The sequence below is a fragment of the Fusarium odoratissimum genome, assembly GCF_000260195.1.
Source record: "Fusarium odoratissimum NRRL 54006 unplaced genomic scaffold supercont1.26, whole genome shotgun sequence".
Classification (NCBI taxonomy): Eukaryota; Fungi; Ascomycota; class Sordariomycetes; order Hypocreales; family Nectriaceae; genus Fusarium; species Fusarium odoratissimum.
In genome coordinates, this window is record NW_022158710.1 from 377,368 (window position 1) to 403,890 (window position 26,523).

Consider the following 26,523-nt stretch of genomic DNA (forward strand, 5'->3'; position numbering starts at 1 on the left):
TATTGTCATGAGATAAAGTACAAAATTAAACAGGAAAGGTTGCGCTAAGAAAGAAAGACAAAGTACGAAATATGATTATAAATGATAGTGCAGATGATTGGCAAAGCCCGCCTCGGACCTTCCCTGTGTTTGTAACAAGATGCAGCCCAACCTCCCCTCCTCAATGCATGTCCTCAACTATGTTAGAGGCGAAGCGTTGACACAACGCGCTCCATCATTCTGAGATGTTTTCGGACCGTTAATCACAAGAGATTTCTCTCCAGTCTATATGCTTTTGTCAGTAACTCAGAAATCCCGACTGCTTTGCGGCTTACCTCAACGTTGAATCGGTATATGACTCCCGAAGTATTCTCTGAAGCATACATGAGCTTATTACCGACAGAATAAGCCGCTCCCCTAGTCATCTAATTAGTTTGAAGCCATGGCGTTCATTCTCAAACTCTTACCAGAGGTTGTCGCCTGCGATGTGGCCAAAGTCCTTGATGATCTCCCAGGTAAAGGTGTCGAGGCTCCACCTTGCCAGGACTGTTTTCGATGTGTTTCCTTGAAGAGCATAAAGATAGCGCCCTCCTCCAGGGACAGATACCCAGTCGGCGCAGTTATTTGCGGATGTTGCGGTGCCTTGCTGAAGAACCTTGCCGTAGGTCGCGGACGTTGGGTTCACATCGATCTTTGCCCAAGCTTTTCCATAAGTCGAGATCCAGAAAATGCCATCAGCGTCTACATCTCCTGTATTCCATGCTGTCTCTCATTAGCTACTGTTCTTTGACCCATGTGAGATCATGAAATGTTAGAGGGGGTACTTACTTCCATCAATAAAGGTGTTCATCAGTGTATATGATCCAGTGGAACCTATTCGAATGACTTGGCTTTTACTGTTTGCAATCTGGACAATGCCGTAGATGAGATTGTCCTTGATGTTATAGCCAATCGGGTTGATGGTTCCGCCGTTGGTTGTGCCAGCAGGAGCTAAGAAAACCTTTGTCAGTATTCGAGACTAATACAGTAAGCATGACAAGACTCACCCCCCGGCCCAACATTCTGTGCTACTAATGAATTGATGCCTGTGACGAGATTCAGCCTATAGAGAGTTCGGACTTGGATCAAGTATCCTCCTTCATCACAACTGAAAGCTGGCGGTGGTGCTGGGGTCTCCACGATCACAATACCTCCATCGTCGGTACCCGTGGGCTGAATGGTGGTTACAGCTCTGGCTGCATTGATGCTGGATGTTCCTGAGTATTGGCGATAGCTGGTGACTGGCTGAGGTGCAGGTGTTTCCACAATAATGGTCGGCGCCTCAGTGCCTGTTGGCGTGATGGTTGTGACTGTGGTGGCGCCAGTCAAACTAGATGTGCCGCTATACCGACGGGTGCTCATAACAGCGACCGGCGGTGGAGTGGCAATGATGACCGTTGCTTCCTCGGTACCAGTGGGTGTGATAGTTGTTAGAGTTATAGGGCCAGATAAAACAGAAGTCCCGGAATAGCGTTGAGTAATAGTCACAGCAGGGGTCTCGACAATCACGGTACCTAATTCCGTTCCCGTTGGTGTTACTGTTGTAAGCGTGGTTGGGCCAGTTAGAATGTCCGTCCCAGTATAGAATCTTGTGATAGTTACTGGCGGTGTAGCCACCACAACAGTACCTGGCTCAGTTCCGGTAGGCGTAACAGTTGTAAGTGTGATAGGACCACTTAGTACCTCTGTTCCTGTGTAGAATTGGGTTACCGTAACAGGCGGCGTCTCAATGATGATTGTTCCGTCCTCGGTACCAGTTGGAGTGATAGTTGTTATAGTTATTGGGCCTGTTATCACTGATGTACCAGTATAAAACCGTGTGACTCTTACAGGCGGTTTCTCAATAACAACGGTGCCTGCCTCTGTCCCTGTGGGAGTTACTGTGGTGACAGTGATAGGAGCAGACAGGATCTGTGTGCCTGTGTAGAACCTCGTGATGGTGACAGGCGGAGTCTCAAGAATGACGACGCCCGGTTCGGTCCCTGTAGGTGTAATGGTCGTGACTGTACGAGGCCCAGTTAAGATATCTGTGCCCGTGTAAAACCTAGTACTAGTAATTGGAGGTGTTTCTACAAATATAATACCGGCTTCAGTTCCGGTAGGTGTGACAGTTGTAACCACGATTGGTCCTGTCAAGATCGATGTGCCAGTATAAAACCGGGTGATTCTAATAGGAGGTGTCTCGATAATTATAGTACCAGGGAGATCGCCCGAAGGGGAGATCGTTGAGACCGTAGTCGGACCTGTGAGAATATTTGATCCAGTATAGAATCGTGTTAGATAGACTGGAGGCGTCTCGACAATCACCGTACCCGGCGCCGTGCCTGATGGGGAGACAGTAGTCACAATCGTTGGACCAGACAGGACCTCTGTGCCTGTGTATGGTCGTGTGATTGTTACAAGTGGTGTTTCCACTACAACCGTGCCTGGAATTGTCCCAGAATTCGGGATTGTAGTGACAATAGTGGGTGCAGTCAAAATTGCCGTGCCAGTATACAGTCGAGTAATCGTGACGGGTTGTGGCGGCGCCGTCGCGATTATGACTGTGCCCGGAACTGATCCAGAGGCAGGAATTGTCGAGATAGGAGTTGGCCCTGTTAAGATAGACGTGCCTGTGTAAAGCGTTGTGACTGTCACCGTCGCGTAGGGTATATTGATCACGACAACGTATGGCTCACCGGGTCTAATGGCTGACTCTGTGGTGATTCCGCTCACGCTAACACTACCATAGCGAGTGGTGGTTGTGTAGGGTTGCGGGGACTGAATAAGGACCGTGACCGGATCCCCGGGGCTTTGAGGCGTTTGAGTTACTGTTGAAGGAACCGAGACACTTCCCCAACTGGTTATCGTTGTGTATGGCTGCGGTAGGTCAATATAGACAGACGCTAACCCTCCTTCAACGGTTGGCATCTGTGTAGTGATGCTACTGGCTGTGACACTTCCATACCTAGTCACGGTTGTATATGGCTGGGCGAGGTCGACTATCACTGTTGCAGTTTCTCCAATACTCGCAGGGACAAGAGTGGTCATAGAGCTAAGTGTCACACGGCCATACCTCGTTGTTGTGGTATAAGGTTGCGGGAGGTTGATGATGACTGTTGCCGTTTGTCCATTGACAGAGGGAGACTGTGTAGTAACACTGCTAATCGTCACGCTGCCCCATATGGTTGTCGTCGTGTAAGGTTGAGGAAGGTCAAGAAGGACCGTAATAGTCTCCCCAGGATTGGCAATCGTCTCAGTTGTAACACTGCTGACCGTAACGCTCCCATACCTCGTTATAGTCTTGTAAGGTTGTGGCAAATCGACGATAATTGTTCCCGTCTGGCCGGGAGCACTTGGTGTCTGTGTCATGATACTGCTCACCGAAACGCTCCCGTAACGAGTTGTGGTAGTGTATGGATCGGGAAGATCAACTAAGATGGTGGCTGTTGATCCTGGGCTAGCCAACGTCAATGTCCTGGTAGTGGCGACAGTCACGCTGCCAAATCTGGTAACAGTTGTGTAAGGTTGAGGCATATCGACCAAAACAGTGGCCAGTTGACCAGGTACTGCTACTGTAAGTGTTCTGGTCGTGGCTTGAGTGACACTGCCGTATTGCGTGGAGGTCGTGTAGGGCTGCGGAAGATCAAGCAGGACGGTCCATGTCTGCCCTGGACCCTGTGCACTCTGCGTGGTCATACTAGAGACTGAGACACCTCCATAGCGGGTTACAGTTGTATACGGTTGCGGAAGATCAACGAGAATGGTTCCGGTCTGCCCTGGCACGGAAGGTCCCAGTATCCTAGTTGTAGGTGCTGTTACGCTGCCGTATTGAGTAGATGTTAAGTAAGGCTGTGGGAGGTCGATCAGGACGGTTCCTGTCTGTCCGGGACTCTGCGGAGTTTGCGTGGTTATAGTAGACACCGATACACTCCCATATCGAATAATAGTTGTATAGGGTTGGGGGAGGTCAATAAGAATGGTCCCGGTTTGCCCTGGCACAGCTACTGTAAGTGTCCTCGTTATAGCTGCTGTGACGCTACCGTACTGGGTCGAAGTGAGGTAGGGCTGCGGCAAGTCAAGAATTACAGTACCGGTCTCTCCTGGGACTCTGGGACTCTGAGTCGTTATCGAAGAAGCCGAAACGCTGCCGTAGCGAACCGTTGTGGTCCAAGGCTGAGGTAAATCGATTAAGATGGTGCCAGTTTCTCCTGGACTCTGGGGGCCTTGTGTAGCCGTTGAAGCGATAGAGACACTTCCCCAACGGGTTATTGTTGTATAAGGCTGCGGCAAGAACACGATTACGCTGATTGGATCACCTGGGTTCCCAGGAGTTTGTGTTGTTGTTGAGGGAGCTGAGATAGTTGCCCAGCGGGTTACTGTTGTGAAGGGCTGTGGTAAATCCACGAGAACCGTTGCGGGATCGCCAGGGATACGAGGACTTTGCGTTGTGATGGAAGAGACTGAAAAGCTACCGTAACGAGTCACCGTCGTGAACGGCTGTGGAAGATCAATTACCACGGTTCCTGTTCCCCAGGGGAATTCAGGGCTTTGTGTAGTCGTGGAGGGAACCGATACGCTTCCATAACGAGTTGTCGTTACATACAGTTGAGGCCTAACGATGATCACTGAGCCTGTTTGACCTGTACGAGTCGGTGACACCGTAGTAGTATATGGTGCAGACACTGTACTGTCGAAAGAAGTTGTCGTAATATATGGCACTATTTCAGGAGGTATCTCGATAATGACGGTCCCGGTTTGAGTTGGTCCGGCAGCGGTCTGGGTAATAGTTGATGTAGCCGTGCCTGTGCCGGTCCTAGTGATTGTCACATATGGTGTGGCGGAAGAAGGCAGCACAATGATCACAGTTCCTGTAGCGCCAGGCTCAGTTGGAGTTTGAGTTGTCGTAATGGTTCCGGTTCCTGTCCCGGTGCCTGTGATCGTAGTGGTAACGTATGGTGTGATGCTTGGGGGCACGAAAACAACCACCGTTCTGGTCTGATCAGGCTCATCTGGTTGCCTAGTAGTGGTCGTGGTGGTCTCACCTGTCCAAGTGCTTGTCAAAGTGATGTATTTAGCAGGAGCAGCTGGCTTCTCAACGATGACGGTCCCGGTCTGGCCGGCCTGGGTTGGGGTCTGGGTGATAGTCCTTGTTAAACTGCCGGTACCAGTGATCGTTGTGGTGATGTAATGATCAACGATAGGCGGTAGATCTATTAACACCGTACCAACCCTTGCTGAGCCAGATGGCATTTGCGTAGACGTCCGAGTCGTTGAGTCTGTCCCAGTGCTGATAACAGTGGTCCAGGAGGTGATCCAGGGAATCTCGACTACAATCGTATCGGTTATATCCGAGCCGGAGTGCTCCTGGGTATATGTTCGGGTTATGGATCCGGATCCATAGTTGGTGATAGTAACATAGCGCATAGCTGGCACATCATGGTGTATGACTCCTGTTTCTCCAGGACCAGACGGAGGCTCGGTCCACATACGAGTCGTAGACCCAGTCCAGACACTGCTGACATCAACATAGCGAATAGCATCAGTTGGGAAATACACGTGTTTTGTGCCCGTGCCTCCCGGCCCAGTAGGTGGGATGACCACGGTACGTGTTGTAGAACCTGTCCAGTACTCGCTGGTGACAATGTAGTGCAAGGAATCTTCAGGATATTGTATTAGGACAGTACCCGTCGCACTGGGGCCGGAGGGAGGTATAGTTGTCGTTTTTGTCGTTGATCCTGTCCAATAGTCCGTGACAGTAACAAAAGGAGTAACATCTGGGGGAATATACACAATGACTGTTCCCGCGGCTTGATCCGCAGGAGGGACAGTTGAGGTTCGAGTGGTTGATCCTGTCCAGTGACTAGTTACTGTAACGTAAGTCGTTGCGTCAGCTGGGACTTGTACAATTACAGTTCCTTCTTCATTCGGATCAGAGGGCTTTTCTGTGATTGTTGTTGCTTCTGATCCAGTCCACGTTCTCGTCGTGGTTATATACTTGTAGGGCGTCAATATGATCACAACTCCTGTTTCTCCAGGATTTGCCGGCTCCTGTGTAATAGTCGTTGGAGATTCGATGTCACTGCCACGGATTGTAGTCGTCATGGGGTTAGGGAGGTTCACGATGACCCATCCTGTCTTAGAGGACCCGTCTGGAAACTGGGTAGTAGTTGCTGGCGCCGTCACCTCCCCATATCGAGTGGTGTAAATGAGGCGAGTGTTTACAGGCGGTAACTCTACTACTACGGTCCAGTCGTCCCCTGCGTGGGTTGGGGATATTGTGTGAGTGACGGGTTCGGTTACAGTGCCAACACGAGACACAGTAGCCCAACGTGCAGGAGGAATCTCGACGACCACCACGCCAGTGCCATCAGGACTGCTTGGTGCAATGGTTCTGGTCACCGGCGCAGTGACTGTACCCACTTGAGTGACAGTATTGTAGTCTGCGCCAGTGAGAGGAATTTCCACCACGATGATTCCATCTTTTCCCGGCCCATTCTGAGTCTGAGTAAACGTCCTTGGAGCTGTCCCAGTCCAAAACCGCGTGACAGTGTTATATCTGCCCAGCGGCGAAGGAACGTCCACGAAAACCACTCCGACATCTCCTGGATGTTTGGGTGGCTGCGTTGAGGTGACGGTCGTTGTCCCTGTTCCAACACGAGTGACAGTTGCATATAGGACAGGGTCTGAAGGTAGGATTATGAAGACAGTGCCAGTGCCCCCTGAGCTACGTGCAGGCTGTGTCGACGTAACGGGGGCATTCACAGTACCGGTGCGGGTGACTGTTGTATATGCAGGTGTAGACCCTGGGACCTCAACGATGATGGTGCTGACACCTGTTGGATCGTCTGGCTGAAGTGTCCGCGTGACAGGGAACTCAATGTCCCTTGTTTGAGTGATTGTTGTCGCCTTTGGTTGCCCCACGACTACTGTGGTTCGGTCGTCGACGTGAACGACCTTGGTAACGGGGTCTCCGTTACTCCCTTTCTCTGTGATAGTGGTGTAATACTCCTGACCAACGGTGATTGTCTCGGGATCGCCCACTTGGACGGTCCTTGTGAGATCAACTTCAACGCTTTCTGTTTGAGTTCTGTACTCAGGCTCTTCAACGATAACAGTAGTAGGATCACCAGGCCGATCAGGGGTCAGTGTTCGAGTCCGCGCGGCTGTCAATGAAGAGATGATTGAAGTAATTGTGGTTATAGGTGTTCTCTTTATGATGGTGCCAACCGGTGGTGTCCCTTGCGGTGTTATTGTGTACGTTGAAGGAGGTCCCACGCCAAAGACGGCGGTGGTGATGTATGAGGCCTCATGAGGTATCAGAAATGTACTGTAGCTGTCAGTCTTTTGTCAACACGTAGTAAATAAATTACCAACCTGGCTAATGTTGTGCCAAATGTGTTTGAGCCGTCTACAACCTTGATTGGCTGGACCTCAGCACGTTTCTCGCCATCGGGACAATCCACAATTGGATCCCAGGCAGAGGCGACAGCAAACAAGACGAAAAGAACTCCATAGCACGTGAATTCATGCGCACGCATGGCTTCAAGATGATGTTTAATTGAAAGAAGCTGTTGTACCTGCTGCTAGACAGATATGGAGGAGAAAGGTCACGTGCGAGTGTCAGTCACAAAGCGACCAAAGAAGGAACGCCCTGCTATATATTTAATTGCTAACTACGGAAGGAACACATAATAAACTGAAGAGAATGATCGACCCGAAAGCAGAATTCATAGGTATTAATATGGAAAGATCGGTTCTGAGAAGCCTTGGCATTCCGATTGCGTGCAGATTGAATGTGGCGTTGATGGTTCTGGCCTAGGCCTCGCTGACAGATATGAAGATCAAACACCAGCGCCATCTACGTTCTGGAAGGATAACTGTGGAGTGAATAGAGTTGGATGATCCTAGCGTTCTAATAGGAGGCTTGCTTTAAGACTAAAACAGTATCTTTCCGCCACTAGGACCCAAGCTCTTGGGCCGCCAAACTCACTTGCGGTTTTGATGGGAACTCGCTTATCGCCGGACGGTGGACACCCACCTACCTGGTTCCTCCGTGATTTCTGCTATCAGACCAAGAAATATACATTACACTAGAACTTCAATATGTCTGAACATTCCAGGTCGACCACGAGGCCACCGTTTGGAGGCGTTCAACCTGCGAGCTAGGTATGGCCGCTGAAAGGTCGAGACCCATTTCATGGGTTGAACCTTATGGTCGAATCTCTTTCTAGAGGCTTTCCGTGGAGTTGCCGAGTGTGCATGGACTTATTAGAGAGATCGTGATGCTTTGATATTTCATGAAATGCCATAAGTACTCGAAATGTCTCACCCATCAGCAAGTGGACCCAGACGTCTCTAACACTCCTTTGACTTTACACTCAGCCTTACAACACTCCTTTCATCCCCATTGACCTATACAAACACTCTCTTGCCACTAACATACCCATACTCTTTAAATACCCAAACCAAAGTCACTATGACGAGATTAACAACAATAAGCTGTGGCCTGAGCTTCCTATTACCTGCATACGCCCGAGTGATCTCTGATCCTTGCGCTACAACCACTACTCTACCTGTCATCACCGTCACAAAAGGCCCCAATGGCTATTACAACCAGTATACTCGCATATATCAAGAGTTCTATCCCCAAGGCTTGACAACAAAGGTTTACACCATTACACAATCATGTTCAAGTGTAAATTGTCAGCCCTTGCCCATTGAGACCGCTCCTCCACCTGGCTTCACATCTGCGGTGGTCAAGTGTGACAAGTGCGGAGGCTCAGGGACCAAAGTTGCTACTTTGACATTTCCAACTGAGTCTGTTGAAGCATACTCCTCTTCCGGTTATGTTGTTGTACCTCTTGCACAACCAACGCAGATTCCACTTGGCCAGAGCCAGCAATCCGACACCAGTTCAACTTCTGAGACTGATTCTTCTGGCTCTGATGCTGGTCATGCACTGAATAACCATGGTGCTTCTCTTTCTACAAATAATTCTCCAGGCTCTGGAGATTCGGTTGCACAAGACTCCGGCAGTGGAAGTCAAGAGAGCCAAGATATTTCCAACATTGGATCCATGCAGCCCCAATCAAACAACGGAGATTCTGCAAATAATGGAGAATCTTCCGGTGAGACAGACACCGTTGTTCCTGGAACCCGGCCATTATCTGAGACACCTACCGCTGGTTATCACTTTTCTCCCTCCAACTCCTCCCCTCCTAGCTCCGATGGTCAGTCTTCGTCTTCAGCAGACGACACAGGCTCATCAGATACGGCCGCCGCTGGAGATGATACCTCATATCCCACTCATAACCAGAAAACCGGCAACCCATATGCAGGTGACACTTCTGGTGCCTCGAGCAACGGATCCGGCTCATCTGACAACAATTCCCCCTCCTCTCAAAATGATACCCCCTCTACTGGAAAACCAGCCACGAAGGGCTCTGGCGATGATAGCTGGAGTCCCGATTCCCCGATCACTGTTAATAGTGCGGGCCATATCAAGACAAATGTTCTTACATGTGTATTAGCGAATATTGCTGGCATGTTCGTTTTGAGGTTGCTAGTGTAGCTACAGTAACTTCTCGTATCTAGCGTTAAAAATGATATAATTACTACTAATAAGACACAATCGAGACCATCTGTGGCTGTACATGTCGTTCCACTTTCTCTCGTGCTGGTCAGACTAACTGAAGTTGACTTAGCTAGTAGTCCAAGAAAGACATGGTTCCAGCACGGGGGAAGAAGCGACCGTTTCTCGGGGAACTTTAAAGTTTTGCCCCAAGATTTGTCCTTACTTAGTTTGACAAATCGCATCGGCTAGCCCCTGCCAAGATTCAACAAGCTAATTCCAAATCCGTATATATTTGTTGCAGATCAGGAATCTTGTGGCTTGACATTGATAGCTAGCGCTGAGCCACAACACCACTGTCCAGCTCGTTAGGATGAGAACACTTGAGACATCGATCATGAGTGACAGAAATATCTCGATAGGGTTAGAATGTTGTAGGCCATATTTAGACTTCGTTGACTGGTTATTTTATGTATCCTATATCGAGTCCGTCCTGTTTTACAGACCCAAGGCTTGTGACGACGGATGATCCGAGAGGCTGGAGTTTGGGCTGAATTAGAGCTACGCTACGTGAGCTGTTGCTCCCGGTGTACTTGGATCTCAATGAGGCTGCGTGAAACTCAAAGTCGTACCGGGTACTCGGACCTCTCGCTTAATGAAAGTCAAGCCTGGTCCTCCATCCGGAAAACGACACTGACGTTCTTGGCAGGGGGCTGCTTCGGCCTCTTGGGTTCGCTTAGGGTATGCAGTAAAACAACTTGGTAGTCAGAAGTTTAAATCAGGTTCAGAAAAATCAGACCACTTTTGATGTTTGTATACAGCTATACATGTGAGGTTGGTTTTCAAAGGGATGGAATTCTGACTGGTGATATTGGTCGCCAAAGGCATGACCATTCCCCTTCGGCGAATAACAATTCTTGGAAGTATTGCTTAAGCTGGATCAGGGCTGTTGTAACATTGAGCGAAAGGGTTAAAAGATTTAGTATTGTAGCAAACTAGACTTGTACTAAATATACTTAAATCTTTTTCTCACTCAGGATAAAGGTGCTGTGTTTTATCACCTCTGAGCCCAAACCCCCCTTAAGGCAGCATCTTCATTATACTCAAAGCCAATAAAGCTAATAGCGGGATCTTTGGGTAGACTATGCCAAATGGCAAAGGTGACTGCAAAAATGATAATGATCGACGAAGCGTACTTGTAAACCTTGTCAACTCTGATGTGCTGACTCACTCCATATAGGCGACCGCCGTTCCAACTTTGAATAGCACCCAGTGTTTGAATATCGGTGCTGTTGAGATTCACTGAGAAAATTACATTAACTGTTTGAAGCCGTAACCCTACCGAAGGAGCTAGATGCCAGGACTGGTTATCGTTGGGCCGCACAGGCAGCACGAAGATCGGAAGATAGTGGCTGCCATGGTGCTGGGGGAAGATTGACATAGCTGCCAGCTCTGGCGTCCCATTCTTCACGACAGAATGTCTTGTGGCTAATCAATTGTAGAGCTTTAATATGATCAAGATTTTCTCTTGATTGTAAGCATGTTCTAGCTGCCGCACGACATTCTCTGTGAAGCTCTGGGGTACATATTGGGTGTCAACGTCCACGAATCTGCTGGCAGCGATGAGATCGTGTCTTTGTCCCATGCTACCACTAGCCGCATGGCAGCAATCGAGAAGAATAAGTACATTTGATGGGGAGGGGTCAAAGATTCTGTGTCTGAGACGATTGAAATCAATCATCGGGTCCTGTATAAGTGAGGTGCGTCTGATATGTACATGTGACTGACTGAGATGGAGTTCCTCACGGTTTCGGGAAGGGTTTACAATTCGCCCCCCGTGACCAATGTTGTGCAGTACGGCGAGACAGTCCTCGTCCATGTTTGCCACGAGTTCTTTGAGCGCCGGACCCAGGCTGCTTCATGATCAAGATCGCCGTCCTTGATCATGAACGAGGCAGCATCATAGCCATAAATGTCGACGAAGACAACTCGGATGCGGTCAGTTGTACTTTTAGCCCCAAGGTTTCCAACTTGTTTCTATCTCGAAGTGGACACAGAGAACTCGGGCTTTTTTGTAAGGTCTCTGTTGAAAGTTGAAACTGGCGTTGATGTGACAGGCTGGCTTCAATGCAGTGTCGAACTGGTCGAGGCTCATATGTTGTGGACGCCATCTATCGGGCATGTTTGAGGTAGACAAGGATAATGAAGTATTGAGAGATCTTTGTCTGTAGGTATGACTGACAGAAGTTGATCCCGTCTAAACATGGAAGAGATTTAGAAGAGATCTTACCACTTTATAATAATTCATATAAAGTTTAGGTAAAGTTAGTGAATCTCCTCATAAGCTCATGAAGCTTAAAATTGGCGATATAAGTTTCACATGTTGCACATCGAAGAAGATTCGTTATTTTAATGCATGGAAAGTAAAAGTTGTGAGCCAGATGCGTTATTTGTAGTTGAGACTTGCGGCTGAGAGCTTATATCAGCACAGAGAACTTAGAGGCGTCAAGTCGGCACCAGCAAGACGTCGGAGGCACTCTGGGACATTGCCAAGCTGCTGGACACAGAGAGACCGAAGCTCTGTGATGTAAGCCTTGTCTTTGTGACGTGAAGCGACATTCTTCTGCACAGCGATGGCGATTCTAGCCACATTGTCTTCAATCTCTTGAATTCGCTTCTCGGTCTGCATATCATCGTCGTAGTGGAGAGAAAGCAACTTGAGTCCATCGCGAGACCGACCCATGATTTAGTGAGCCTCTCCGGGGTTAGAATGGCTAAGACGCAAGGCCTTCTTACCAAGTCGAGCGCAGTATCGCAAGAACTGCGAGCCACCAGATTTAGGAGTATGAGGCTCACAGTTCACGGGAACCGATGTCTGATAATCCCAGGTCTCCCGTTCGTAATCAAGGCACGACCGGATGAGATCACGCCATGTTGGCGAGTGATCCTCACACCAGAAAAAGAGATCATTTTTAATCTCCTCTAGCAGGACACGAATGTGTGGCTCACTGGGCCACACATCCAATTATGGCTTGAGCGACGCCTGGTCAACGTTTGGCTTACACTCTTTGCGCAGAATATTCTCGGCCTTCTCAGTCGCTTGAACTCGGATGGTTGTAACAGCCAAGCTGATAGTTCGCCATGCTCATCTGGGTGACATCATTCAAAACATCAATCGCGACATCAGAGAGTGCAGACATCTTTTTTTTGCGTTCCACAATTGGCATGGGTAGGGCTCACAGTAGGTAAGCAGAGGGGCCTCTGGGGCAGACAACCCAAACCTCGTTGCTATTTCAGCTCTCCTTGGTAAGCACGGGCTCGCGGGCGTTTCTGTCGCTATCCACAATCGAGAGAGCAACGTGTAGCTGCTCATAGAGCCCGATGGCAAAGGGTAGCCATTTCGACATCTGGGACCGTCTAATGATCCGCACAAAATATCGGTGGTTTTCGGCAAGCTTGATGGTTCTGATGCTCATTTGACGAATGGTGGGCAGCACAATGATATGAATGAGGTGTGGTGCTGGTATGCGTCGACGCGATCTGCAGCTTCTTGACCGCTTTCCAGGCCTTGTACTCGTCGATGCTTGTCGTCTGTAGAAACTCGCTGAGGGCGAGTTTTTTAACCCACTTCCTGAGGCATTATGTGGCCATGGTCTTGTCTAAATCAACAGTTTCGAGGATACTGTCCACTATTGTGGCATAGACTCGTTTGAGGTGTTCAATCGTGACGTCTCCAGTCTCGAGCTGTGGCAGTGTCCGACGCTTAGACCGCTCATCAGAACGGAGCCGTTACCGATATCGGTGATATTTTGTTGCTCTAAGTCTCTAGAAGTTGCGACTGTCTGACTGACTATCGTGTCTCGAGATGATGAGTCAACTGGAAACCACACGATTAGTTATATATTTCGGTGACCTAGAATGACAAGGCACGAGTACTTACTATACTTCGACACTGACAAGAGCTGTACCTGGAAACGAGTCGAAACAATAGCAGGTCGAGGGTCGGGATGGATGTGTATCAAGATTCTTGTTACGGGCTAGTGTCTCTGGTTAGTTGTTTGAACACTCAGGCCAAGCTCGAATAATTTACCTGCTAGTTGGGACTGGAACAAGGATTTGAGCAAGTAATTAGGCTTATTCCAGAGAACTCTGGTCTTCCAGGTATGCTGGAATATTACTTGGAAGAGATTTGGACAAGGTGGGATTTCCCAAGAGAAAGGAAGATGATGGGGCATCTGGAAGGCTTGCTTGCGAAGGGAAGGGGAGATGTGGAAAAGAAATAATATCGCGATGCCTCCCTCGAAACTTTTAAATAAGTGAGAATATGAAAAAGAGGTGAGAGGAGAGTGACTCTTGGAGTGAGCATTGAATGAAGAGGGAAGAAGAAGGTGAAATAGGATGAGTGGTTAATGATTGGTGAGGAAAAGTCCAAAGGGACACCTGGAATATTAGGTTGCTTAAGAGCTGGGTCAGTCATTCTAGACTCCACGTTTTTTATAGTATCTGTGTCACACTAAAAGGGATGGTTGTAGAATATTGAACTCTTGTGGTAGGCTGGTAGCTTAATGGTCAACTGTACCCCGCCCGATAAGGTTAGTCTGAGTGCTACTAAGCGCTGATCGACATAGGAGTGGCAGTGCAGCACGTGGCGCAGCAAGGCATTATCTTGGCTTCCTCCCTTCCATCGTAGAAAACTTGAGACTTTGATCACAAGTGATAGAAATATTTGTACAATGTGGGCTTCAAAAGTTCTCAAAGGTCGGAATGCAAGATCGATTACAAAGACTTCAATTGCAACTGCTGCTTCAGCGCCAACATCGCAAGTGGAATTCAGTGCCAACTCACAAGCTTTCTCTGTAGCTGTGACTGAGCTGCTCGAATGCCTGGACTTTGTACTTGATCAGTTGGATGATCAAGGTAAATAAATTCATTTGAGATATATTTAGCATGCTGATAAACGCGTAAAGTAGGAGAACATGGAGACTTGTTACAATTTCATCTATCACGGCTTGCCAAGGAGATATCGAAGTACGAAAACTCAAAGGTTGATGAACAAATCTCACAGCCGTGGACTGGGTATGTCTGTCTGCCCCAAGAGAATAGGAGCCTTCTAATCCAGTCGGATCTTGGCAGGGATCTTGACTTACTCGAGCTACTGCTTGCCGCCTGTAGATGCGCATGCTCCGTCTACAAACCAGATGTCCATCCCGGAGGTGACCTGGTACCAGTGATCTCTCGGACACCTTCTATCACTGGAACAGCCAAAGCAACTTCAATATGGAAATTAGAAGATACAAATACCCTGTTTGTTTCCATTAGAGGCACATCTCGCAAGACAGACCATCTTGTAAACCTTAATAGGAACCAGAAGGACGCTGCCTCAGTCTTTGTAAGTCCCAGGAGCTTTTGATTTCTTCCAAACACTAACAGTTACTTTGAGGCTTTCCCGGGTAGTGATGAAAGAATCTTTGCCCATAGTGGTTTCTTAGCTTGTGCAGCTACTCTTCTTCCCTGGCTTACTGAGGAGATCATCCGTCAAGTCACAGCCGACAAGAGTTTGAAAGGCATAGTATTCACAGGTCACTCGGCTGGTGGAGCGGTTGCAGCCATGATCTTTCTTCACTTTGCTTGCCATTGCCCAAGTGAATGTAAGTACAGGTCGTCACACTGCGTGTTTCACGAGCTGATAGCCTTTACAAGTATCGAATGCAAAGTTCTCGCTCATCACATTCGGAGCCCCGCCTGTTACTTCAACCAACATCACTGAACTGGCTCAAAGTCTTCCTCAAACTCGGCATATCTACGCTGTTGTCAACGAACACGACTTGGTACCGAGGGTTGATCAAGGCTACATTGCATCAATCATCAGTTTGTACCGGTCAGCTTACGGGTTGCCATTGTCTGAATTCAATAGTAGCACATTTACCAGTGCGCAGGGAGATAGAAAGCAGATTGCTATTTGGGAGCTCCCTCCACCGGACTTCTATGTTGTTGGAAACATCATCATCTTGCGTGCAAAACTCGACTTAAATGCTTTGCAATCGAGACCAAGTCATAGCAGCACGGACACAAATACACCTCCACAAAAACTCGATATAATACAGATGTCACAGAAGGAATTTGGCAAGCTGCTGTTCTTCGAAATATCAGTACATAAACGGAAGATATATTTCAACAGATTAGAAAAATTGGTACAAGAGCGTGGGGGAATCGTTAGCATAGATGGTGATGGAAATCGTCCATGATAGGCTGGATCAGTTCAGATATTCACTCGAGTTATTCATCAGCATCAAATATGAAGCCCCCACCACGGCCACTTTCTTCTGCTAGCTGTTGCGGAAGACTTCTCATCTCGGCCTCCTTCTCCTCGACGCTTGGATTATCTCGTGCTTTCTCGAAGTCGATAATTACTGCCTTTCCATCGCTACCAATTATGAAGTTGTACCGATTCACATCTCCATGCAATATTCCCAAATCATGAAGCTGGGACAAAACGCTTTGGCAAGCCTTGAGGTCTTCCTTGCCCGCGTGTCGCCCTTCAAACTTCTCTAGAAGGAATCCAATCGTTCTGCTGCCCTCGTTGATATGCCCCAAAAACTGCGGTGCGATGCTAGAAGACTCTAGTATTTTATAAACACGCGTTTCAGCTGCGACATACGCAATCTCCCATGGGAATCGTGCCATCTTGGCCACCATAGTCGAGCGGCTGGGTTCCTGAGTAGAGCTTCGGTTTTCTCTCAAATCTTTCTTCCATGAGCACTCTTGGGCCAGGAGTGTTAACTGCTGTTTTCTTTCAAGCTCTAAGAAGCTTATTTTCTTGTAGTGCCAGGTTTGGATGCTGGGAAGGCTTTTCATAGATGTTTTGAAGTCCAGTTTGTTGTCTTTGTCTCGAAACACATAGGCCGTGTTCCAGTCATTGTCTCCAAGTTGCAACGGAGGGAGAATGTTTTCGAAGTTCAGAGGCATTTCCATGAGTGATTCCGCATCCAGGGCTCCGGCTTGGATCGTGACATATTTGACGGTCTGCCCAGTCAAGATGCGAAAGTAACAATCATCTCGACCGGCAGTTGAGAAGTCCATCGAGATGATGCGGGGTCTGGTGTTGGCTTCCATGCTTAATAGAGTTCCGTTTGTTCGGTAATTTTTCTTGATTTAACAAACGTTTGATAGAAAGATGAAATGTTGAATAAAGCGATTTACATCAGAGCGACGGATAATGGCTATGGTGGCCGCAAATCCACCTCGCCCGAGCCGGCCAATCATAGCAATTCTGGAGGCGCCTGTCGTGGCGCCTACCCGATGGTCAAACACCTCGTTCACATCCCTCGACGGGCGGCAATGAAATAAAATTATTAACGGTTTATGATTTGTTTCTTAGCCGCTCCATGAGTGTGTTGGCCTACCTGTTGACCGTGGCGGAGTCAGTACAGCCACCGAGCACGTCTAACCGTGCGACAACCAACTACAAGTGGCATTGAGCACTGAAGGCCTAGATACCACTGGGACAATGAAATTGCATAACCATTTCTATTGAGAATCAGGGAATTCCTATGGAGTGGAAACAACGTTAGGTACGGCTGGACCATTGACAGTGAGAATGATCATTTCAGCGTAACCATCCATACAGAACGAAGGTTATCTTGATAGCTCAACGAAGCACATCAATCAATGTCGTGTTTTCGCGTTTCCAATATTCTCATACGAATTATTAACATTTGAGTTCAAGGAAGTCATGTAAGTTCATGTCTTGCAGAAGGGAGTCGAGATATTCAACATCTCCAGCTGGTGATGTTCCTGAAATACTCCACAGTTCGAGGGTCCTCTGGCAAAGACACGTTAAGGTTGTAGTTATAAGAAGTGCTCAATCCACGGTCATCAAGCTTGTCATCGCAGCCAGTATAACTTTTCATGCGGTTAGATCGCTGCGCCTGCGGAGGAAGAGACTACTTACTGGTAGAACTGGCATACGCCACCAGTGTTGGTGGAAATAGAAGTAACATTGTGGTTAAATGCATCCGAGATTGAGGTTGGATCATCGCCCTTCTTGGGGTCAAAGTCGAAGTAAGAGACTGCCCATCATCAGTATCACTCGTGTTGAGAGGATGGGGTGCAACATACCGCACTTTCCGGGTTCAGAACCAAACGAGATGCACTCAGGCCTGAATCCAACAGTGGTACACTGAAGGACAAAGATGTAACCGTCTTCGAGGTTGTAATCCCGGTTGGGATCTGGCTCATAAACCTTGGGTGCATCACGCTTTGTCTTGCCACCGGCATAGACGAGGGTTTTACTCTTTTCGAATGGTTCTTTTGCAGCGCTGTTCATGACAGAGCCAACAAGTTGGATGTTGGCTGCTTGGACACCGGCTGCGGCTGCGGCCAGGAGGGCAAAGGCGGTAGAGGTGCACTTCATGTTGAATATTGGTTTGAGTCTTGAGGTTGCACTGAGATGGTATGAGCCAGACCAATTTCTTGGGGATTCATTACGTTTACTTATAGTCAAGAGTCTCTTGGGACTACGGTAGATATGCCATGCCGAATCGGAAAGTATCGTTCCATTCTTGATGGTAAGGTAGCACTGAGCCAGCTTCTCAAATTCTCTCATAGCTTTACAGAGTATACCCATTAGGATTGACTTTACAGCCTCGTGCGCGTCTTTCGGATGCTTCGGGGAGGGCATTGGCCGCTCAGGCACTACAGGCATGAATTGATGATCCTTTGATGTCCTACCGCTTTGATGGTCGATGCTTTTTAGACCACTGGACTGAAAAAGCACATGGACGTGGTAGCACAGATTTGTTTGAGGATTTCAAGACTAATTATGAGCATAAAATGCTTTGATGGCTTTTCAAACAAGAAATTAGAATAATTTGGAACCGGTTGAAGGTTTATTCATTCATAAGGATCATCGCTGGGCCGTCGCGGAGGTTGCATGAGAGTGCAACGTTGGTGCGGTCAAGAAAGTTTAATGACTTTATGCAATTAAATAGTCTTCCGGCAGTTATAACATCAGTTTAATACCTTCACAAGTTGCACCTCGTTCTCAAAAGACAGCATCGCATTGGTCTTGTGCCTGGCACAAGATGAATTAGGCTTTTGCTTGGTTGCATTGATAGACAAGAGGCAGGTTTTTACACAGCATCTAGCGGGGATCTTGGCCGATCGTTGAGGAAACAGCTTCCCAAATAGTAATTACTATCAAAAGAACCCGAGAGCCGAGTCGTTGTCATCCGCCCAGTCATATGGGACCGATATCCCGGCGTTCGTCATCGACTCGCACCATGTATTATAACCGTTGATTATTGAAGCTGCCTCGCTGTCTCCTACACTCGGGACGAACGGGGCATTGTCACAGTATGTGCGGGCACCCTCTTCATCCAAGTGTGGCCAGCACAGCTTGAGAGTAATATCGCGACACTTGGAGCTATTGGGGTTGAGCTCTGCCATGGCGCCCATGATGGATAGGGACGCCTGGATCTGCGCGCGCCAGTCGGGTGCTAGTGCGTGATGGGGGTTCTGCCTTAAGCAGTGGACAGGAATTAGTGTAGCGTGAAATAGGAAATACCTGACGTTGTTAGTTGACGGTTGGCAGAGGTTTGGGAATAGCCTACAGAATATAAAATGCTGCGAGCCTTGAATGTGAGCGAGACGTCCAGTATCCTTGAATATGCGTGATTGATTCTTTCGCAGCATCCAGACATCTGAATACAGCGAGGTTCTCGCTACTCGTCAAGTTTTGCTGCGCGTTCTGTGCGGATGATCGTGCCCAGCGGACCAAGAATGGGCGATACATGACGATTCTGAGATTTCGGTACCGCCACTCAGAAATACCCATGCCCAGCGCGAACTCGGAGTCTGGAGGGGGTACAGCAAGATAGTAATATGGTACTTGGGCCAGCCAAGAGCCGATGCAGACATCATCCAGAGTGATTAGCTCCGTGGCGGATGGGAAGGGGCTGGTGATAAGACGGTTATAGACGGTCATGGTGCTGAGATGATAAGCTGACTGAACTCGGATATAGGTGTACATCGTGATGCCCTCGACTTCTGGTGGGCAGTGAGTGGAGTCTTGAGTTAGATCCTATAGTAACAATCAATAAGAAGTTCGCATGATTCGTTCTTATCAACTGACCTTTTCGTGAATATTCAGAGGGAAAGCAGTCTCGACACCAGCCTGGGGCCAGTTCAAAGGTCTGCCATACGTGATAGTGGCGCCAACATCAAGCACGCATAGACACCACCATATCCTGCGTCGAGTCTCTGTCTGTAAGGGAGAAAGACTGTTCCCCTCCAAGTCCTTATGAAGTCCAAGACCAATGGCCAGTCGAATAGCTAAGCCACCATAGTTGAAGCCAGTATTGGGTTTGTTTCGCTTTTGCATATAGTTCGATGACAAACTGAAAGCTTGCACAAGGGTTAGGTTTCCAACCTCAAGGTAGTTTGAAAACAAGCTCTTTTGTGCGGCCTGGAAGATCGGTAGGTCTGTAGCATCAGCAACGTTACTGCTCGCAAATGATCCCAAGGCTGCGAGAATGTTTGCCAGCGTGTTCCAGTGGCCTTTGTTGGCACAAGGAAGCGTGCCTGCATACTGCGCTCGAAAAGTGGGCTCATGCACGATAGGAAACGTAGGATGATAGAAGACAAAGAAGGCATCGATAAGGTTCTCAACAGCCACTCTGGTCAACATAGCTTGAGAACGAAACCATTGTGAATGATCCGAGTGTTGTTGAAATAGAGACTCAATCTCATGTAGTGCCACTTCGGCATCAACTTCTTCTCCATCTGGACGGGCAGATAGGATCTGACGCAAGAGGGCGGATCCAGAAGCGGCGCCATAGTATCCTCTCTTTTGATCACCAATGGTTAGAGAGGCCATGCCGTCCATGATTGCTTGGGGGTTTCCGTCAACATGGTTTGTTATAGACCAAGTCGCGGGATCATATGTCCCCCATGATGTCTCTTGTTCGTTCCACTCGAAGTTGTCGGCTGGAGCTGGAGTGGCCTCGAAAGCTGTGTCTTGTGACGCAGTCCAGAGTCCAGGGGCTGCATCTAATTCACCAATGGGTGCTAGAAGCAGGGGATCCGTAGTGAATGTTCCTGCATTTCCTGTGCCTGTCATATAAATACTAGGGTCGGATGTCTGGTTTGGCAGCTGTAAGAGGTTGTCCACATTGCCTGGGGTTGGGGTTGTATTTGGCAAGCTGACTAACCCCGGCGTTGTTCCCAAGGTTAGTGCTGGTGTAGGTGCCGATTCAGGTGCAGTTGCTGGTGTCGCCGCTGGTACTTGTTGATTTTGGGTTACTAGTCCTTCTTTTGGACCTTCCAGCATTTCAGCAATCTGGCCATCGGTGTAATGTCGCCTCAAGACTGTTTCAGCCTTCTCAAGACGCTCCTCCAGGAGGGTGAGTTGTCTACGTCACTGTTAGTCCGACAAGTTCCCCAGTCGCTCAGAGACGCGGCCCCATGTATGTACCTTCGGGTCAACCGGGTTCTACTGTGCTTGTCGTAGAGACAATGCCTTCTGTACTTTCGGCAGATTGAGCAGACGGGCATGACACCATCGCATTTCACTTTGCGGCGTCGACATTCTCGACATGTTGTAGGCTCTTCTACAGTAGGGGCTTGTTGAGGAGGAGAGGGCTTGACTGAGCTTGGATCCATGATTCGTCCAGCCGTTGAGGATCGAAGGGCTAAAGTCTGAATGCTTTAGAAGATGGGATGATGGTTAGAATTTGCGACGTACGGTGGCTAGTAAACCCGTCGTCAGGAACCCTTGCCATCCCCGCAATTTAGCCCCGCAATTAGTACGCTTTCGGCCCGACTTAAACACGGGACCAGACACTCGGATCTAAACAGGAAAGAGTAAGCTGACGGACGCCTGGCCACTGGAAGCCATGATGTTTGTGGAGGATATCACTTCCAGCAGATTCTCTGGTATAGGTCATTGCTATTAGAGTATGAATTATTGCCTGCATTTCTAGTTATGAATGGGACATTTACCTATTGTCTTTTTTTTGCTCGCCTCTTGGACCCCCACCAGACCATCCACGCTAAAGCACTCACAAGCTAACCCCCACTACCGTGCGTCAACACTTGTGTAACATAAGCGACTTTACATGCAATTGCTCGTGTGATGAGCTGCTATAATATAGAGAGAACATGGTACTATAAGCTCGAGTGAAATTATGGACTAACATATTCAGATCTGGTTCTTGTCCAAACAGCTACTGGATAAAACGGCATCTCATTTTAGATTGCCTTTTTTAAATAGACAGGCTTAGGGTAGTCTAAAATACTGGCTACTTGTCCTATCCAAACCTTAGACAAGATAACGGAAGCCCTTTTGAACACGAAGAGCCTCATCATTCTGAGCCTCCCGAGCCTTCTCGGCCTCATAGGCTTGTGTTTCCTCCCTCTCAAGCTCCTCAAGTCGCTTGTTCAACCTGGAAAGCATCATGCGAAGAACAAGAGCACCGACGATGGTGCAGCCAAACATGGCTGTGACAATGCCATAGCTCTTGCGGTAGCCATTCTCCTTGAGACCCCAGACGTAACTTCCAGCGATGTTACCCAGTTGTGCGAAGGCGTTGATAAGGGCGATGGCCACGGCTCGCTTGGCAGGAGGGCGAGGAAATGTTGAGCTGATCCAAGAATAGAAGACGATGTATCTAAATTTTGATGTTAGTTGGAATTTTCGATAAGTTGATAATTTTACAAGAGCGACATACCCAGCGTAAGAAGATGCTTGGAGGAAGAGAGCAAGGTATCGTGCAGCAACGTTGAGTGTTGACATGCTGATGATGAATCCGACTAAACCAATGCAGATAGGACCAACAATGTGCCAGAACTTTTAAAATGGTTAGTATGGAGACCAAAAGTAATATGAGTTTATGAGAGCATACCTTCTCCTGTGTTCGATCAGAACTCCAGGCAACGATAAGAGAAACGATGCATGCAAAGAGCCAGGGTGGGGAGCTCATGAGGAGAGTTGGTACGTAAGCAAAACCGAGGGTGCTGGTGAGAGATGGCTATAGAATGTCAGTATTTGGAAACGATACAAGGGATAGGAGGAAGTCTTACGAAGAAGGCGTTGAAAGACAGACCGACAACGTAGACAGCAAACGTAAGCATCATGACATAGATCTTGCCATCCTTGAGGGCCATCATCAATCCAGCAACAGCTCCTTGACCCTCAGCATCCTCATCAGCCTCACCAACATCCTCGATCATTCGAAGTTGAGCTACTGCAAGCTCCTCCTGAGAGAAACCACGGGTGTTGCTAGGAAGATCGGGAAGGATAAAGACGGCCAGGATGGCGATGAACATGGTAATGGCACCCTCAACTATGTTATTGTTAGCCATGTTCTTTTGTTATGACTGATGAAAGACTTACTCCAGAAGAGCCATCGCCAGGAAGCGTGCCCGAGCACGCCATCCATCTCAGATAATACTCCAGCAGCAATCAAAGCTGAGAATGCATTGGAAATCAAGTTACCACAAAAGAGGACAGCATTTCTCTTTGTGAGTTCCCGGCGGGTATACCACTTCGAAAGGATAAGCAACGCTCCGGGCAGGAAGGCAGCTTCAGTGAAACCGAGGAAGAAACGGATAACAACCATTCCGGTAAAGTTATGGACGTTTCCTGAGAGGGTTGAAATCAGGCCCCAAAGGAGCATGATAGCACCGAGATACAATGAGGGTCGTTGGATCTTGTTGATGAACATGTTGGAGGGGACTTGCATAAGGATGTAACCAACATAGAGGATACTGAGACATGTGGCATACTCATTATCGTCCAGCTTAAGGTCATCCTGCAAGCCCTTGAGGCGAGCAGCCGCAATGTTGTTTCGATCGAGATAGTTCATGATGTAAATCAGAACGAAGAGAGCGCAACGAGCATCGAGCTTGAGTTTGAGACGCTTCTCAACTCGAGCACGAGTTTCGGGATCCATTGTTCGGGCGAGGGCGAGACGATCGCTGTGAGGAACAAAACTCTCGAGGTTCTCCTTTGTCTCGAAGGAGGGTTTCTCAGCTCGAGCTGCGCCGGTGGCAGTCGAGTTGGTGATCTCGTTGGTCATGATGGCGAGAAAAAACCACAAGGTCCTGATAAGATAAGAAGAGAAGATAAAGTTGGATGGAACTCCAGATGAGTGATGATCCTCTGGGGTTTGGGGAATTAAACTATCTGGGGTATGGGGAATGGATGAAAAGTATTTATGTCAATTCATAAGGTGCCCTTCATCGGCCAACTCCATCTATCTGGAGTTTCAGCTTCACGCGAGCAATTCTCTAGTTCAACCCCATGTTCAACAGAACTTGGAGAAATTCGGAGACCACTTACCAATTTCAGACTAGTCGCGAAAAAGTCAGCTATGGAGAAAGGCTGACTGTCAGCTACCAATCGGAACATTGGCATTTTTGCTAGGATGGGGCTTTTAGTGTCGGTACTTGGCTTGTGCGTGGTCGACAGTCAGCCTGGCAGTGGGACACGATACGTAACTAGAGCCTTGGTAGGGGGAGAAGTTTAATGAGGCTCTTTCTCCACGCTACAGGTCTGTCGTTCTCGATCCCCGTGGGGGTTCTCCGGCTTCGAACGGCATGAAAATTCGGAGACTCCGCATGGCCGAGTCATGATTTATTGAGCGCTATTCAAGTTGACTGTCGACCTCTTCGTGGGAAATCGTCAAGAACGTTCTTTATTATCGTTCATAGTCTGTGGTTTCCCTGATTTCGAGGATCATATGCGCCTTTTAGATAGTTGACTGTCAACCTCATCATGTGAAACTTGAGGCAGTGCAGTATCAAGGCTCACATCAGCTTGATTGTTCCAGGTGATTCTTGAGGAATCCTCGTGTATTTAAATCCTCGGTTGGACGTGTTATGAAATGTAGATAGTTCTGTATCCTCAACGGACAAGCCTCCTGATTTAATCACTTCCTCCTAATCAACTACATATTCTGACATCAGCAACTCAAAATGGAGATTACCAAAGTAATTACCCCAGACCAACACTACCTGTCTCCAATGTCACTAACGCATGCATCCACTAGGTCGGTATTATTGGAGCAGGCACTATGGGGGGCGCCGTCTCCCTCCTTTTCGCAGAAAAAGGTCTAGACGTGTCTATAGTTGATACATCACGAGCAAGTCTTGATAAAGTCGCGAAGAACGCGGAGGCCGCCGGGCTATCGAAACGTATTCACATCTGCGAGGACTACGATACCCTCTGTCAAGGACTTGGATCACCCAAGGTCTTTATCTTCAGCTTACCGAATGGCCGTCCTGGTGATAGTGTCGTCGCCCAACTCAAATCACGTGTCTCAAAGGGCGACATCCTCATTGACGCTTCGAACGAAAACTACGAACGCACACAAGCGAGACAAGAGATTCTTCGTCCTCTTGGTGTTGCATATATCGGACTCGGCATCTCAGGCGGTAGCTTTGGAGCTAGGTATGGTCCATCACTTATGCCGGGTGGGGAGAAATGGGCTGTTGAGCAAGTTCTCCCCCTTCTCTCTAGGATCGCGGCCAAAGATGACCAAGGTCGCCCTTGTGTAACCAATATTGGCACTGGTGGAAGTGGTCATTTTGTTAAGATGATCCATAATGGCATCGAGCACGGAGTCATGTCCAGTCTCTGTGAAGCATGGGAGATTATGGACAAGTGCTTGAAGATGACTGGCGACGAGATTGGCGACGTATTTGACTCTTGGTGTGAGAAGGGAGAACTGGTAAGTGCTTTCCAAAGCTGACTATCTACAAGCTTGCTAACCATCCATGATACAGAAAGGCAACTTCCTCGTATCGATCAGCGGTCCTATCTGCAGAACCCGAAGCCCTGTCGACGGCGGCTCTCTCTTGCATCAGATCAGAGATGCCGTTGTCCAGGATGCCAACGATTCCGAAGGCACCGGAGTTTGGGCCAACATCGAAGCTGTCGCCTCTCACGTCCCCGCACCAAGTTTGACCGCCGCCCATTACCTGCGACTTGCCTCAGCCGAAGTCGAGCAAAGGAGTGCCGTCAAGGCTTCCATCGGAACCGTCTCCCCACAGCCCTTCACAGTTGCACCCGAGAAGCGAGCCCATATTATTGAACAACTACGACAAGCCGTCTATGTCACAAGTCTTGCGTGCTTCATCCAGGGATTTGATGTCATGGAACGCAAGAACCGACAGGAAGGTTGGGGTGTTGACATGACACGCGTCTTGAATATCTGGAGAGCTGGCTGCATCATCAAGTCTGACTACATCTTTGACATCCTTGACGTTGCATATGCTGAGGGTTCTGACGTGCACCCGCTATGCAGACCTGGGGTGCCGAACGAGATCAAGAAGTCTTGGCCCTCGCTCAAAGCGATTGTACTTGAAGGTCTGAAGGCTGATGCTCACTTGCCTTGCTTGAGTGCCACTTTGGAATATCTCAAGTACATTGGAGGAACTGATCTTCCTACTTGCTTCTCAGAAGCTCAGTTGGATAGCTTTGGAGCTCATGGGTTTGATCTGAAGTCAGAGCCCATTAGACATCTTCTGAAGGGTGAGTTACGCTTTGGTATGGAGTCAGATAATCAGCCTGGAAGCTAACATAATCTTACTAGGAAACCACCACGAGACATGGTCCGGTGCTTAGATGATTGTGACATGACTCAAGTTGGACAGCCTTCTTAGAGGAGATGGCTACTTTAGTCGGGCACATCTTATACATTTCACCCTGTCAGTCAGACTTTACTCCTAGCGACGGGATACAACAAACCATCAGTTGCCGTCAACGACCTCTCGCGCAGAATCCAGCACATCATGGCAATGCTTATCGCTTGATTCCTCAGACATAGCCTCACAAACTGAACGCCAGATAACTTGAGAGTCTGAAAAACATTAGGCCACCAAGAGTGAATAGGAAATTATCCCTTTGGATTGGGAACACACTGCAGGATGAGTTCTGGATACACGAGGCT

The 26,523-nt window shown here is 48.3% G+C and overlaps 10 protein-coding genes across 10 annotated transcripts; 3 read left to right on the forward strand and 7 right to left on the reverse strand.

Annotated features, from left to right (window-relative positions):
• Positions 1-100: 100 nt before the first annotated feature.
• FOIG_12421 (uncharacterized protein) lies at positions 101-7,538 on the reverse strand (the record flags this gene model as incomplete). The annotated part of the gene is made up of 6 exons (XM_031213325.1): positions 101-264; positions 315-396; positions 447-741; positions 808-969; positions 1,026-7,327; positions 7,375-7,538. The coding sequence occupies 6 exons, from the start codon at positions 7,536-7,538 to the stop codon at positions 178-180; spliced, it is 7,092 nt and encodes a 2,363-aa protein (XP_031057070.1). The 3' UTR covers positions 101-177.
• Positions 7,539-8,476: 938 nt separating this feature from the next.
• Positions 8,477-9,571, forward strand: FOIG_12422 (uncharacterized protein; the record flags this gene model as incomplete). The annotated part of the gene is made up of 1 exon (XM_031213326.1): positions 8,477-9,571. The coding sequence occupies one exon, from the start codon at positions 8,477-8,479 to the stop codon at positions 9,569-9,571; it is 1,095 nt and encodes a 364-aa protein (XP_031057071.1).
• A 1,057-nt stretch (positions 9,572-10,628) lies between these two features.
• Positions 10,629-11,450, reverse strand: FOIG_12423 (uncharacterized protein; the record flags this gene model as incomplete). Its single annotated transcript, XM_031213327.1, has 2 exons — positions 10,629-11,059; positions 11,360-11,450. The coding sequence occupies 2 exons, from the start codon at positions 11,448-11,450 to the stop codon at positions 10,629-10,631; spliced, it is 522 nt and encodes a 173-aa protein (XP_031057072.1).
• Positions 11,451-12,053: 603 nt separating this feature from the next.
• On the reverse strand, positions 12,054-12,314 carry FOIG_12424 (uncharacterized protein; the record flags this gene model as incomplete). The annotated part of the gene is made up of 1 exon (XM_031213328.1): positions 12,054-12,314. One exon carries the CDS (start codon positions 12,312-12,314, stop codon positions 12,054-12,056), a length of 261 nt encoding a protein of 86 aa, XP_031057073.1.
• Positions 12,315-14,304: 1,990 nt separating this feature from the next.
• On the forward strand, positions 14,305-15,816 carry FOIG_12425 (uncharacterized protein; the record flags this gene model as incomplete). Its single annotated transcript, XM_031213329.1, has 5 exons — positions 14,305-14,488; positions 14,542-14,647; positions 14,705-14,960; positions 15,012-15,219; positions 15,272-15,816. 5 exons carry the CDS (start codon positions 14,305-14,307, stop codon positions 15,814-15,816), a joined length of 1,299 nt encoding a protein of 432 aa, XP_031057074.1.
• Positions 15,817-15,847: 31 nt separating this feature from the next.
• FOIG_12426 (uncharacterized protein) lies at positions 15,848-16,684 on the reverse strand (the record flags this gene model as incomplete). Its single annotated transcript, XM_031213330.1, has 1 exon — positions 15,848-16,684. One exon carries the CDS (start codon positions 16,682-16,684, stop codon positions 15,848-15,850), a length of 837 nt encoding a protein of 278 aa, XP_031057075.1.
• Positions 16,685-17,241: 557 nt separating this feature from the next.
• FOIG_12427 (uncharacterized protein) lies at positions 17,242-17,984 on the reverse strand (the record flags this gene model as incomplete). Its single annotated transcript, XM_031213331.1, has 3 exons — positions 17,242-17,473; positions 17,523-17,640; positions 17,690-17,984. The coding sequence occupies 3 exons, from the start codon at positions 17,982-17,984 to the stop codon at positions 17,341-17,343; spliced, it is 546 nt and encodes a 181-aa protein (XP_031057076.1). The 3' UTR covers positions 17,242-17,340.
• A 459-nt stretch (positions 17,985-18,443) lies between these two features.
• FOIG_12428 (uncharacterized protein) lies at positions 18,444-21,303 on the reverse strand. Its single transcript, XM_031213332.1, has 4 exons — positions 21,045-21,303; positions 19,704-20,982; positions 19,183-19,652; positions 18,444-19,136 (listed from the first exon to the last, which is right to left on the reverse strand). The coding sequence occupies exons 1-4, from the start codon at positions 21,230-21,232 to the stop codon at positions 18,770-18,772; spliced, it is 2,304 nt and encodes a 767-aa protein (XP_031057077.1). The 5' UTR covers positions 21,233-21,303; the 3' UTR covers positions 18,444-18,769.
• Positions 21,304-21,853: 550 nt separating this feature from the next.
• Positions 21,854-23,862, reverse strand: FOIG_12429 (uncharacterized protein). The gene is made up of 5 exons (XM_031213333.1): positions 22,965-23,862; positions 22,652-22,914; positions 22,474-22,599; positions 22,300-22,418; positions 21,854-22,239 (listed from the first exon to the last, which is right to left on the reverse strand). The coding sequence occupies exons 1-5, from the start codon at positions 23,647-23,649 to the stop codon at positions 21,891-21,893; spliced, it is 1,542 nt and encodes a 513-aa protein (XP_031057078.1). The 5' UTR covers positions 23,650-23,862; the 3' UTR covers positions 21,854-21,890.
• Positions 23,863-24,547: 685 nt separating this feature from the next.
• Positions 24,548-26,492, forward strand: FOIG_12430 (uncharacterized protein; the record flags this gene model as incomplete). Its single annotated transcript, XM_031213334.1, has 4 exons — positions 24,548-24,562; positions 24,622-25,302; positions 25,358-26,105; positions 26,167-26,492. 4 exons carry the CDS (start codon positions 24,548-24,550, stop codon positions 26,196-26,198), a joined length of 1,476 nt encoding a protein of 491 aa, XP_031057079.1. The 3' UTR covers positions 26,199-26,492.
• Between the last annotated feature and the right edge of the window lie 31 nt (positions 26,493-26,523).

Bases quoted from the DNA above. Each gene is read 5' to 3' on its own strand.
- FOIG_12428 (XM_031213332.1), bottom strand. From the start codon at position 21,232: ATGGATCCAAGCTCAGTCAAGCCCTCTCCTCCTCAACAAGCCCCTACT. The intron at 20,983-21,044 runs GTACATACATGG...ACAGTGACGTAG, and splicing joins AGAACCCGGTTGACCCGAAG to ACAACTCACCCTCCTGGAGG. The intron at 19,653-19,703 runs GTCAGTTGATAA...TTGTTACTATAG, and splicing joins CTCTGAATATTCACGAAAAG to GATCTAACTCAAGACTCCAC.
- FOIG_12429 (XM_031213333.1), bottom strand. From the start codon at position 23,649: ATGACCAACGAGATCACCAACTCGACTGCCACCGGCGCAGCTCGAGCT. The intron at 22,600-22,651 runs GTAAGACTTCCT...GACATTCTATAG, and splicing joins TGTCTTTCAACGCCTTCTTC to CCATCTCTCACCAGCACCCT. The intron at 22,419-22,473 runs GTATGCTCTCAT...CCATTTTAAAAG, and splicing joins CTGATCGAACACAGGAGAAG to TTCTGGCACATTGTTGGTCC.